The 12,643-nt window shown below is 35.4% G+C and overlaps 1 protein-coding gene across 12 annotated transcripts in view; it reads left to right on the forward strand.

The window, feature by feature from the left end:
• Positions 1-12,643, forward strand: part of STAG2 (STAG2 cohesin complex component) — a 129,625-nt gene that overhangs the window by 81,447 nt on the left and 35,535 nt on the right. For all 12 annotated transcript variants that reach the window (XM_027963263.2, XM_060408010.1, XM_042242108.1 and 9 more), the window contains exons 14-19: positions 377-488; positions 9,303-9,420; positions 9,835-9,938; positions 10,903-10,995; positions 11,137-11,226; positions 11,803-12,006. In XM_027963263.2, coding sequence (XP_027819064.1) covers positions 377-488; positions 9,303-9,420; positions 9,835-9,938; positions 10,903-10,995; positions 11,137-11,226; positions 11,803-12,006 — 721 coding nt within the window. The remainder of the gene's footprint in view (positions 1-376; positions 489-9,302; positions 9,421-9,834; positions 9,939-10,902; positions 10,996-11,136; positions 11,227-11,802; positions 12,007-12,643) is intronic.

Here is a 12,643-nt window from a genome sequence, read left to right on the forward strand (position 1 = left end):
CCACTAAGTTCAGACTTGGGATAATTGTACAGGAGGGATAGGAGGAAAAGATATGTCATTTTTAAGGAGAAAAATATTTATAATATATTTATGTGCATAAATGTTATAGGTTAGTTGTTATGATACTTTTGTAAAAAGAAATGATTACATAACATGCAGTAAGATTTTCAAAAAGAAATCATTCAGAAACATTTAGAAGTACCATCAGTGTGAAATGGAAAAGTTTACTAGGGTATAGAGTTGGACAGTACTGTACCTACCCAGCTCCGATTTATTCCTCTGTTAGTTGCTTAAAGATGGAATCCAGACAGGTTTTTTTAATTTCTTAATTAAGAAATTTTTGTTTTGTTTTAAAAGTATTTTGCATTGATCTTAGGCTCTTCAGTCGTCGAGATCCAGAGGAGGATGGAATGATGAAAAGAAGGGGACGACAGGGTCCAAATGCCAACCTTGTTAAGACATTGGTTTTTTTCTTTCTGGAAAGTGAGGTTAGTTGATGTTGTTCATTTTATACTTCCGTTCAAAACAATTCGGAGATGAGGTTAAAATGATGTAAATCTTAAAATCTTCCAAATATCACAGTAAGTGTTGAATAACATAGAGTACTACCAATTTATGTTAGTAAGATACTCAAATAATATGATTTATATGTAATGCTAAGAGCATAAATTTTGGAGCTAGAAAGACCTGATTACCAATTTGACTTCTCTACTTCATATTTATATAACCTTGATTCAGTTACTTGACCTTTCTTAAGCCCATTTTCCTTCTAAATGTGTGGATAACAATTTCTTAGATAACACTGAGATAACCCATATAAAACTGTTAGCACAGATCTAACATTTTGTTAGTTTTCAATATTTAGTACCTGTGATGATGATTGTTGTTTTCTAGTATAGAGAAATACAGTTGGTTTTTGCATATTGACCTCTTACTGCAGTTTTGCTACATTCACTTTTAAAGTAAGTTTTTATTAAAATTCTTAGGATTTTCTGTAATATGCAATCAAGTCATTTTCAAGTAGTGATAATTTTGCTTTTTCCTTTCCTACATTCTTGCCATTTGTTTCCCCGGCTTATTGTAATGGCTAGGATATTCAGTAGAATGTTGAATAGAAGTGGTGAGAGGATAGATTTGGATTATTCCTGATCTTAAGGGAAAAGCATCCAGAATTTCAGCATTAATTATGTTGTTAGTTACAGGTGTTGTGTAGCTGCTTATTATATTGAGGATGTTTCCTCCTATCCCTTCTTTTGCTGAGAAGTTGTTTAAAAATTTTATTGAAACATAATTGATTCAGCAAAGTGAATCAATTTATATACACTGACACACATACATACTTTTCACATTTTTTTCGTTATGGTTTATCAAAGGTTATTAAATATACTTCCCTGTGCTGTACTAAAACCTTCTTTTTTACCCCTCTTATATATAATGGCTTACATCTGCTAATCCCAAGCACCAAGTTCTTTTCTTCCCCACCTCTTCTCTGCCTTGGCAACCACAAGTCTATTCTTTATGTCTGTAAGTCTGTTTTTGTTTTGTTGATAAGTTTGTATCATATTTTAGATTCTACATATAAGTGATACCGTGTGGTATTTGTCTTTTTCTTTCTGACTTTGCTTAGTATGCTAATCTCTAGGTCCATCCATGTTGTTGCAAATGGCATTATTTTATTATCTTAACAACTGAACTGCTAGGGAAGTCCCTATACCCTTCCATTCATGTGTTGATGGACATTTAATTTGTTTCCATATCTTGCCAATTGAAAATAGTGCTGCTATGAACATAGGGGTGCATGCATCTTTTCAAATTATAGTTTTCTCTTGATATATGCCCAGGAGTGGGATTGCTGAATTATATGGCAACTCTATTTTTAGTTTTTTGAGGAACCTCCATACTGTTTTCCATATTGACTGCACCAATTTACATTTTTACCAACAGTGTAGGAGGGTTCCCTTTTCTCCACATCCTTTTCAGCCTTTTATTATTTGTAGACGTGGCCATTCTGACCAGTGTGAGGTGGTACCTCATTGTAGTTTTGATTTGCATTTCTCAAATAATTAGCAATGATAAGCTTCTTTTTATGTGCCTGTTGGCCATCTGTATGTTTTTGGAGAAATGTCTGTTTAGGTCTTCTGTCCTTTTTTTGATTAGATTGTTTGTTTTATTGATATTGAGTTGTATGAGTTGTTTGTATATTCTGTCAGTTAAGCCCTTGTCCATCACATTGTTTGCAAATGTTTTCTCCCGGTCATTAGGTTATTTTTTTCATTTTGTTTATGCTTTCCTTTGCTGTGTAAAAGCTTATAAGTTTGACTAGGTTGCATTTGTTTGTTTTTATTTCTTTTGCCTTGAGAGGTTAACCTAAGATTGCTATGATTTATGTCAGAGAATGTTTTCTTCTGGGAATTTTATGTTGTCCTGTCTTATATTTAAGTCTTTGAGCCATTTTGAGTTTATTTCTGTGTGTGGTGAGAGGGTGTCTTCTAGCTTCTTTGGTTTACTTGAGGCTGTCCAGCTTTCCCAACACTACTTGCTGAAGAGACTGTCTTTTTTCCATTGTATATTCAATTCTCATTTGTCAAAGATTGATTGTCCATAAGTGTGTGGGTGCTGAGAAGTTTTATCATGAGTGGATGTTGACTTCTGTCCAGTGCTTTTTCTTTATCCTTTATTGTATCTCTCATTACATTAATGTGGTGAATTATATTGATTGGTTTTTTGAATGTTGACTCAACCTTGCATTCCTAGGATAACCTAACTTCTACTTAGTTGTGATCTATTATCCTTTTTACATATTGTTGGTTTCAGTTTACTGATTTTTTTGAGAATGTTTTCTCCATGTTCATGCAATGTGTTGGTATGTGTGTGTATTTTAAGTTTAATGTCTTTGATGGGTTTTGGTATCATGGTAATGTGTGTCTCCTAAAATGTGTTGGATAGCTGTAGGGCCCTTTAAAGCTTCACACACTGAAGATAAATGATTTACTTATATAGTGAATTGATAAAGTGAAAGTGAAGTCACTCAGTTGTGTCCGACTTTGCGACCCAATGGACTGTAGCCTATCAGGCTCCTCCATCCATGGGATTTTCCAGGCAAGGGTACTGGAGTTGATTGCCATTTCTTTCTCCCGGGGATCTTCCCTACCCAGGGATCGAACCCAGGTCTCCCTCATTGTAGGCAGATGCTTTTACCATCTGAGCCACCAGGGAAGTCAGTGAATTGATAAGTAATCATGTATTTTATGCTTTACATAATCATTACCACTCCCATTATGTTACAATATATTTGTAGTATATTTTATAACTGAGAGTAGTTCACTTATGTAATACAATTGCCAGCCCCCCATCTGTGCACAGATTCAGCCAGCAGGGGATTCAACTAATAGTGGATTGAAAATATTTTTTTTAAATTCCAGAAGTTTGAAAAAGCCAAACTTGAATTTGCCATGTACTGTCAACTATTCACATAGTATTTGCATTGTATTACGTATTATAAGTTATCTAGAGTTGATTTAAAGTATATGAAAGGATGAGAATAGGTTATGTGTAAATACTATACCATTTTATATCATTGGGTTTCCTTTGTGGCTCAGCTGATAAAGAATGCGCCTGCAATGTGGGAGACCTGGGTTCGATCCTTGGGTTGGGAAGATCCCCTGGAGAAGGGAAAGGTTACCCACTCCAGTATTCTGGCCTGGAGAATTCTGGCCTGTCTGCAAAGAGGCAGGTACGACTGAGTGACTTTCATTTTCACTTCACTTTATACCATTAACTTGAGCATCCTTGGAAAATCTATGAGTGGTCTTGGAACTAGTCCCCCTCAGATACTAAGTTCTGTGGAACTGTACATATCATTATTTTATCATTGGCTCAGTCACATACTTGGAAATGTAAAAGACAACAATTTTGTGAAACAGGCAACATAGAAAATAATACAACTAGCAGTTATTAGTAACGTCACAAGCAAGAATTTAAGTCAAGAACTTTCATTCAGTATAGCTCAGTGTACCCGAGGTCATCTAACTTAGTTAAATGGTTATATCCAGGTGTTAATCCCCTGGTTGTACATCATGGAGCATTTAATCTTTATCTGAAGCTTGACTGCTGATACAAGCATTAGAAACAAAATTAGAGTGTCCTTTTAACAACTTAATTAAATTTTTAGTAATATAACAACAAGGAACTATCTCAGAAGTGAGGAACAAAACTAAGATTTAATGTTCAGTGAAACATAAACATTTTTCATTGTGAGGGCATTAACCCTGCAGCCAGGGAATGCTTTATCCCATCAAATAAAAATTTGTCAGGGAGCCTGGAAAAGCCAAGTGGCAGTCTTGGATTTCCCATAGCCCTGACTGTTTGATTTACAGCTGTTGCTTACCCATTTTAAATTCCCCAATTTAGGAGTAGACTATTTGCCATGTTTTAAGGGCATCAGGATAGCAGTAGTTTGACAGGAAGGGGTTAATTTTGTAGAAGCAGAAGAAGCTTTATCTACATGTACCATAATCTTCATAGAGAATGCTTACTTACTTTACCAAAATAACAAAAGACTTTAAAAACAAATATAAATCACTTAAAGGCAAAGAAATTCACAATCTCTTGTCAAAAGCCATATTCTAAGAAAACTTTGTTCTCTTAACAAAGAGAGAAAACCAAATACCAGTTTGGTACCAGCTTCAGTTCAGTTCAGTTCAGTTCAGTTCAGTTGCTTAGTTGTGTCCGACTCTTTGCGACCGCATGAATCACAGCACGCCAGGCCTCCCTGTCCATCACCAACTCCTGGAGTTCACTCAGACTCACGTCCATTGCGTCAGTGATGCCATCCAGCCGTCTCATCCTCTGTCATCCCCTTCTCCTGCCCCCAATCCCTCCCAGCATCAGAATCTTTTCCAATGAGTCAACTCTTCGCATGAGGTGGCCAAAGTACTAGAGTTTCAGCTTTAGCATCATTCCTTCCAAAGAAATCCCAGGGTTGATCTCCTTCAGAATGGTACCAGCTTACTGTTAATAACAAAATTTGTTTATCTGGTTAATATTAGAAAAGTCTTTTCCATAAATTTTGAAGAAGTAGCAGTATTCTTTCAAAGGCATTGGGGTGAAACCATTGAAGGCATGTTTAAAATCTGATTGTATTACAGTTGACAAAGCAATCTGGTCATTGGCGTGATGTGTAACACTTAAATATGATAACTAAAATTGTAATTGACAACATTTTATCAGGACATATCATATCTTTATGAATTCCACATAATTTCAGAATATCTATAGTAGTAATATCAACCATACAGTATAACCTGAGAAGATTTATCACCCCTCCAACAGTATTTCCCATGTAATTTAACATGTCAAATGAACCCAGGTATTTTAATACCTCTCTTTTGGATGTCTCAGGGGCCCTCTGAAGCATCCTAAAGCCAGCTAGAGGTCAAAAGAACTTCATTAGAATTTAATTTTAGTAAGTTTTGCCAAAAATATCAACAGGATTTATAACTGTTAAATAGTATATAGGTCATTGGTAAACAACCAAAGTTAGCACAAGATTAGCCAAAAGTTAACAAAAGATTTCAAAGGTAAACATAGAACAGATTACTCCAGAGGTAAAGAAACTTGAAATCCATTATCAAAGGCAGTTCAACATCTCAAGAAAACTTGTATTATATGCAAAACTCTTTTCTTGGGGTCCACTTTTCATAAAGCCTCTCTCTCTCTCTCTCTCTCTTTTTCTTAATTACTTTGTTTTTTTAGAAACAGCCACCTGTAAGTCAGACCTACTTTCTTTTTTCTTAATAAAATGTCATTTCATTTCTCATACCTTTTTTCTTTCTTTCTTTCTTTTTTTTAACCTATTTTCCCTAACTGACCATGAACTGCCCTTAATATTAGCATTGTGTATATTGGTGAACATAAGTACCAGTTTTAATTTCTGAAAGCATTTGCTTTCTTATAGACAGCATCTCAGGATGGCACCAAACATATTCATTAATGGTCCAAAATCTCTCTAATTTCTCTGTAAGAGAAAGTTAGTGTTCAGCAATTAATGTTTCAAAATTTTATTTTATTTGGAAATGAAATGAATTTTGGAAAAATTTCAGTAAATGTTTATCACTTAGTTTAGCACAAGCATAGAAATTCCGGTTACCCCAATCTGGAGAGACTATTTTAGATAGCCGTTCCTTAAATATAATTAGTTTTAATAGAGTTTATCTAAAAGCTCTTGTTCCATTTCTGTTTTTCATTTTTTTTTTAAAAAGTTTCTTCACTTGAGTTACTTTCCTTGTTGACAAATTTAGCTTGCATTAAACCTAGGCACAATAAAAGTATTACACAATGTTGATGACTCAGACGTGTCTTAATTAGATTTGCAAACAAGCATTAATACTAGATATTTAATATTGAATATGTCGCAGTTCACGTGAAGCTGAAATTCATTTAGGTTAATTTCTCTTGTAATTGATTTGTAAGCGTTTACTATTCTTTAAGCCAGTTGAATTAGAGCTCATTTACAAACTAACCTCATATTATCCAAAAACAAAGACACACACAGAGACATAGATAAATCCAGACAGACAGACAGAGGATCTCATAGTTTTCCACTTGAGATTTAAAATGTCTCTTTGACTCTTTTCTCTCTTTCCCTTTATTTATTTATTTTTTAATCTTGGCTTGAAATTTCCATTTGCCCAAAGCAGAGGTCTCAGGCAAATTGGGCTCTGTATTTCAAGGACATGGCGTAGGTTGTGTGCCATCCTAAATTGCTTCTGTCCTCTCAAACTCTTCGTGACCCCATGGACTGTAGCCTACCAGGGCTCCAGTTGTAAGTTAAATTCCTCTGCCCAGGGGAATCCTTGAGGGGATCTTCCAAACCCAGGGATTGAACCCATGTCTCTTGCAGCTCCTGCATTAGCAGACAGATTCTTTACCACTAGTACCATCTGGAAAGCCCAGGCAAAGGTTAACTTCAAGCTTTTTCCTAGGCAGGCCTTTGTAAAAAGCTAGCTGTTTTTAATTGCATATGTAAAAAGAACTGGTTTTGCAGTTTCAAAGGAAAAAAAAATTATTTTAACCAGTTTTCTCCAGAGTCTAAAGAATACCATGGCCATCCTGTGCCAAAAAAGTCATCTTGCCTTTCTGTTCAGTTCAGTTGAGTCCAACTGTTCGCGACCCCATGGACTACAGCACTCCAGGCCTCCCTGTCCATCACCAACTCCCCAAGTTTACTCAAACTCATGTCCATTGGGTCGGTGATGCCATCCAACCATCTCATCCTCTGTCGTCTGCTTCTCCCCCTGCCCTCATTCTTTCCCAGCATCAGGGTTTTTTCCAGTGAGTCAGTTCTTCACATCAGGTGGCCAAAGTATTGGAGTTTCAGCTTCAGCACCAATCCTTCCAGTGAATATTCAGGACTGATTTCCTTTAGGATGAATTTGTTGGATCTCCTTGAAGTACAAGGAGTTCTCAAGAGTCTTCTCCATCACCACAATTCAAAAGCATCAATACTTTGGCACTCAGCTTTCTTTATAGTCCAACTCTCACATCCATACATGGCCACTGGAAAAACCATAGCCTTGACTAGACGGACTTTGTTGGCAAAGTAATGTCTCTGCTTTTGAATATGCTGTCTAGGTTGGTCATAACTTTCCTTTCAAGGAGTAAGCGTCTTTTAATTTCATGGCTGCAGTCACCATCTGCAGTGATTTTGGAACTCAAAAAAATAAAAAAAAAATAAAGTCTGACACTGTTTCCACTGTTTCCCCATCTATTTCGCATGAAGTGATGGGACCAGATGCCATGATCTTCGTTTTCTGAATGTTGAGCTTTAAGCCAACTTTTTCACTCTCCTGTTTCACTTTTATCAAGAGGCTCTTACAGTTCTTCGCTTTCTGCCATAAGGGTGGTGTCATCTGCATATCTGAGGTTATTGATATTTCTCCCAGCAATCTTTTGTTTCTGTAGCCATAGTTTTATAGCTAAAATATTGACCAAGTAGTGCTCAAGTTGACTCTGGACAGGGCAGGGGAAAAAAAAATTGCTAATGTGCAGAAGGAGTGGAAGAAGTTGGGCTTCCCCTCCCCTCACTGATAGATAGGAAAAGTTAGAAGGGGATTAGCTGATGGAGAGGGAGACAGAGGCAGATGGAGGGGTGTAAGGCAGCAACAGGGCAAAGAAAGGAGAAAGGGGAGTGGGGGACACTGGGAGAGCTGAGTTAGTGATTTATTTGATCAATTAAAATATAATTTTGGCATTGTAACATGGACAGTCGTCCTCAAAAATCACATAATTCTTTTTCCAATCATGTCTAACTTCTCGTTAGACAATTTTAAGTTAAATTCATGTACCTTACGGTAGGGAGAGGACCATCCAGCCTTTCACCTAGCGTGGCACATTCTTAACCATTCTCAATCAGCACAAGCCACAAAATTTAAGGTTCCAATTCTCACACAGTTCAGTGAATCCCATTCACCAGCTAACGAGTAATAAGGTGAATCTTCCAATCTAGGAATAAAAACTTCATCAATCTTAATCTCTTTTTTCCCTTAAAGAGAGGCATTTTGTCTCACAAATCCTGCTAACAGCGCCAATTAATGTTTTGCAGAAAGTTTACACTTTCATTTCAGGTTCAAAGGATTTGTTAACAAAATAAGTCACTTGTTACGTACAAATAAATAATACAGATATTTAAGAAAGAATTACCTAGCTTACTTTCAATATACTAACATTAAAAGAAAAGAGAAATAGAGCAGAAAGTACATCACCAAATTGGGTTTTGACCAACATTCAGACTTAAATAGTGCTCGAAAGTCCCGTGTCACAGTGCATATGGAGGCCCAATTGGGAAAGGGTCCCAGGGAGTGCGTCCACTCCGTGGCTGAGACCTCACACGGGATGACTGTTTTGAGTCAGGTAATAACTAAATGCATGCATATAATCTCTTCAAAAACAGTTTTCATATTAATGATTATCATGAGAAATGGTAATACCTAACAGTATTTACTTACACTTAGCAAGCTAAGGCAATTCTTCTCTTTCCTTTCTTCCACTTGACATTAAAAAACATTGTTGTTTGAGTTTGTGTATGGTGCCAACAAAGCTTCCATTCTTTTGATTAAGGCTAGTATGGTATTTGCATTGGAGAAGGAAATGGCAACCCACTCCAGTATTCTTGCCTGGAGAATCCCAGGGAAGGGGGAGCCTGGTGGGCTGCTGTCTATGGGGTTGCACAGAGTCAGACACAACTGAAGCAACTTAGCAGTATGGTATTTGTCTAAGAGCACATTGTTCTTTTTAAATTTTAGTTACATGAGCATGCAGCATACCTTGTGGATAGCATGTGGGACTGTGCTACTGAGCTGCTCAAAGACTGGGAATGTATGAATAGCTTGTTGCTGGAGGAGCCACTTAGTGGAGAGGAAGGTAAGGATGTTTAATTATGGTATTTTTATTGTCTAGGTAATTTTGAAAACAGATTTTACTTATTCCAGTTTAGCATTAAAATAGTTGATTCAAAGTCTTTGGGTAATTTTGTTTTCATATACATGAATATTAGAAAGGTATAGTTCCTGCCAATATTTGTGATGTTTTATTACATTTTATTTTTTTGCATCTGTTCATATTTTCATTTCTCATATTGTGGACTGGTGGTTTACAGATTTATAATGTTTAGTAAGTTTTAACTTGTTCTGATCCTTTTTGTGATATAGTAATAGGATTTTCTTTAGTACATTAGGTCAGATTCTGTCACAGGCACAAGAACTGTTATGTAATGATTATAAATGGCATATAGAGAAAAAAATAGGTTAACTCTTTCTGATTATTTTTTTTTCCCAGCGCTAACAGACAGACAAGAGAGTGCTCTGATTGAAATAATGCTTTGTACCATTAGACAAGCTGCTGAATGTCATCCTCCTGTGGGGAGAGGGACAGGAAAAAGGGTACGCCAACATATTTTCAGTGTTCTAAATTATATGTCTCTTTTTTAATATCTTTTTTTAAGTTCTTATTTGTAGCTATATAGTCAAATTTTTTAATCTTAAATTTTATTTTTTAGGTGATCTTTGCTTATAAATACGTTAGAAGTGAATTTTAAAGCATTAGCAGTTTGGGAAGTCTGCATTCCTTCTATAAGATACTTTGTTAGTTTACTACAGTGATTGTCAGTCCCTGTAAAGATTGCTTGCTGTGCATCATTTTAGAATGGTGTATTTGTTTTGATTTATTTACAGATTTACTTTCTTTAAATAAAAGTAAGAGCATCATTCATTAAAATGGGGGAAATTTCTGTTTCCTGAGACTAAATTTTAATGCATTGTTTCAAAGTTCGAATGTATTGTAGACCAACGGTTGCACAGGCTTTCAAACTTTGTGAAGCACAAAAATAATTTTTATATTGTGACCTAGTACACATCTATATATGTGTTTTTGTATATAAATGAAGCAGTTATATAAGTTACAATATTACAACTTACATGATGCATTCAATTCTCTTTTTGGTTTTGTTGTTGTTGTTCTTTTATAATTACTAGTAGTTAATTATATTGAATTCATAACCCATGGATCATGGCACAACTTACAGTTGACTGAAATCGTACTCACTTCCATGACTATATAAAGTAATAAACTGTATTTTCTAGCTGCTTTTCTTTTCATCCAAACTTAGGGTAGGTTAGTCTAATTTGGTATTGATTTTGTCTCTAGAACTATTGAAAGTTTTTTAAAAAGATAATGCGCAGGCTATTCTCTTTGTTACTTCTGGGTTTCAAGTTTTATAGTAGAAATTTTTGTATCCATCATTTAAAATGTCATTTTAGTACTTATTTTGAATATTTAACCTTGAGCACCTAACAGTGTCAATGGGCTTATTAATAAATACTTGGAAACTTTGTTGTGTTTCCTTAGGTGCTTACAGCAAAGGAGAAGAAGACCCAGTTGGATGACAGGACAAAAATCACTGAACTTTTTGCTGTGGCCCTTCCTCAGTTATTAGCTAAGGTAAGTTTGTGTTGGTATCAAGAGTGTTGTTAAGAAATTACAGGTTTTGTTTGGAAATGCCATACAGAATTTTCTACTTATCATAATATTTCCTTACCATTATTGTGATGTTTTTGATATGATTCTTTTTTTATTTCAAAGTACTCTATAGATGCTGAAAAGGTGACTAACTTGTTGCAGTTGCCACAGTACTTTGATTTGGAAATATATACCACTGGACGATTAGAAAAGGTAGGGTGTTTCTGTGTGTAATAAACCTTAAAGAAAAATTGTTAATATAGTTCATCCCATCATATTGCTTATTTATATTTTTTGAAATATGTTTTTATAGCATTTAATATAAAGGAAGCCTATATATTGTATGCCTTACATATTTTAGATAGTTGGATTTAGAGAATGGCATTAATGAGGTTTCCCTTTGATTCATGTTGATAGCAATACCCTCCTTCCTAGACGTTATGTTACTATGTCACTGACCATTTATGGAGATTGGTGTAACTGGATAAGAACAATTGCAAAATGAAACAGCTAACATTCATTGAATGCATTCACTGTGTTCCAGGAACATATATATTTATATGTATTAACATCTTACCAAAGCCCTGTGAGATAGATAATATTATTCCTGTTGAAGTAGGGGAAATAAGTTTGGGTGGGTTAGTGCATTTTTTGGCTAGAAAAACTTAAAATGTGTGTGCTACTATTGTAAAGTTACTGTATTTGAAGCTTTTCACCCCAGTTGTGCAGTCATTTTATGCCTGTCATCATACATGACTTAGTTTTAATGAAGAAACTTTGATTTTACAGCATTTGGATGCCTTATTACGACAGATCCGGAATATTGTAGAGAAGCACACAGATACAGATGTTTTGGAAGCATGTTCTAAAACTTACCATGCACTCTGTAATGAAGAGTTCACAATTTTCAACAGAGTAGATATTTCAAGAAGTCAACTGATAGATGAGTTGGCAGATAAATTTAACCGGCTTCTTGAAGATTTTCTGCAAGAGGTATGTATTACAAGTATTTAGTCAGCTGTCCCCCACTGTGGCCCCACCCACCCCTACCTTCTCCATAACCAGGTCAGTCACAGTCTTGGTGATAGTCCTTAGTAGTATGCTAAAAAGACATTCAGACTTTTGTTCTATGATTCTGTTTTTTCTCCACCAAGAGAGGGAGGTGGCAAGAATCTGTAACTTAAGAGATGGTGAAAGCAAAATTAACACCTTTCCCTTTTTTCTAATTTAAAGAAATGATCTGGAAAGTTTTCCAGGGTTTAGTTGAACAGGAGGCTGTTAGGGAACAGGGAACAGAAAAGTCGAGCTAGATTGTTTCCATGTAACCTCAAAAATTGGGTTATTTCTTAATGGTTTGGAAGTTGATTTATTTATGATCTTTGATATTATAAAGCCTTGATAAATTACAGAAACTGTTCATTTTGGTGTTTCATTGTTCAGTTCTATTTCCAAAGAGGCTTAAGCATGATATTCAAATACACTTGTATTTTTATTGTGGTTTTTATTTTTTCTGGAAAGATATACTCAACAGTTTAGTTGATTTGCATAAAGTAAAAACTCATGATTCTCAGATTTAGGTTTTTCCACATCACTTTTGTCATAAATGCTGCAAAAATGATACAGATTTTTG

Source organism: Ovis aries, chromosome X (genome assembly GCF_016772045.2).
Source record: "Ovis aries strain OAR_USU_Benz2616 breed Rambouillet chromosome X, ARS-UI_Ramb_v3.0, whole genome shotgun sequence".
NCBI lineage: Eukaryota > Metazoa > Chordata > Mammalia > Artiodactyla > Bovidae > Ovis > Ovis aries.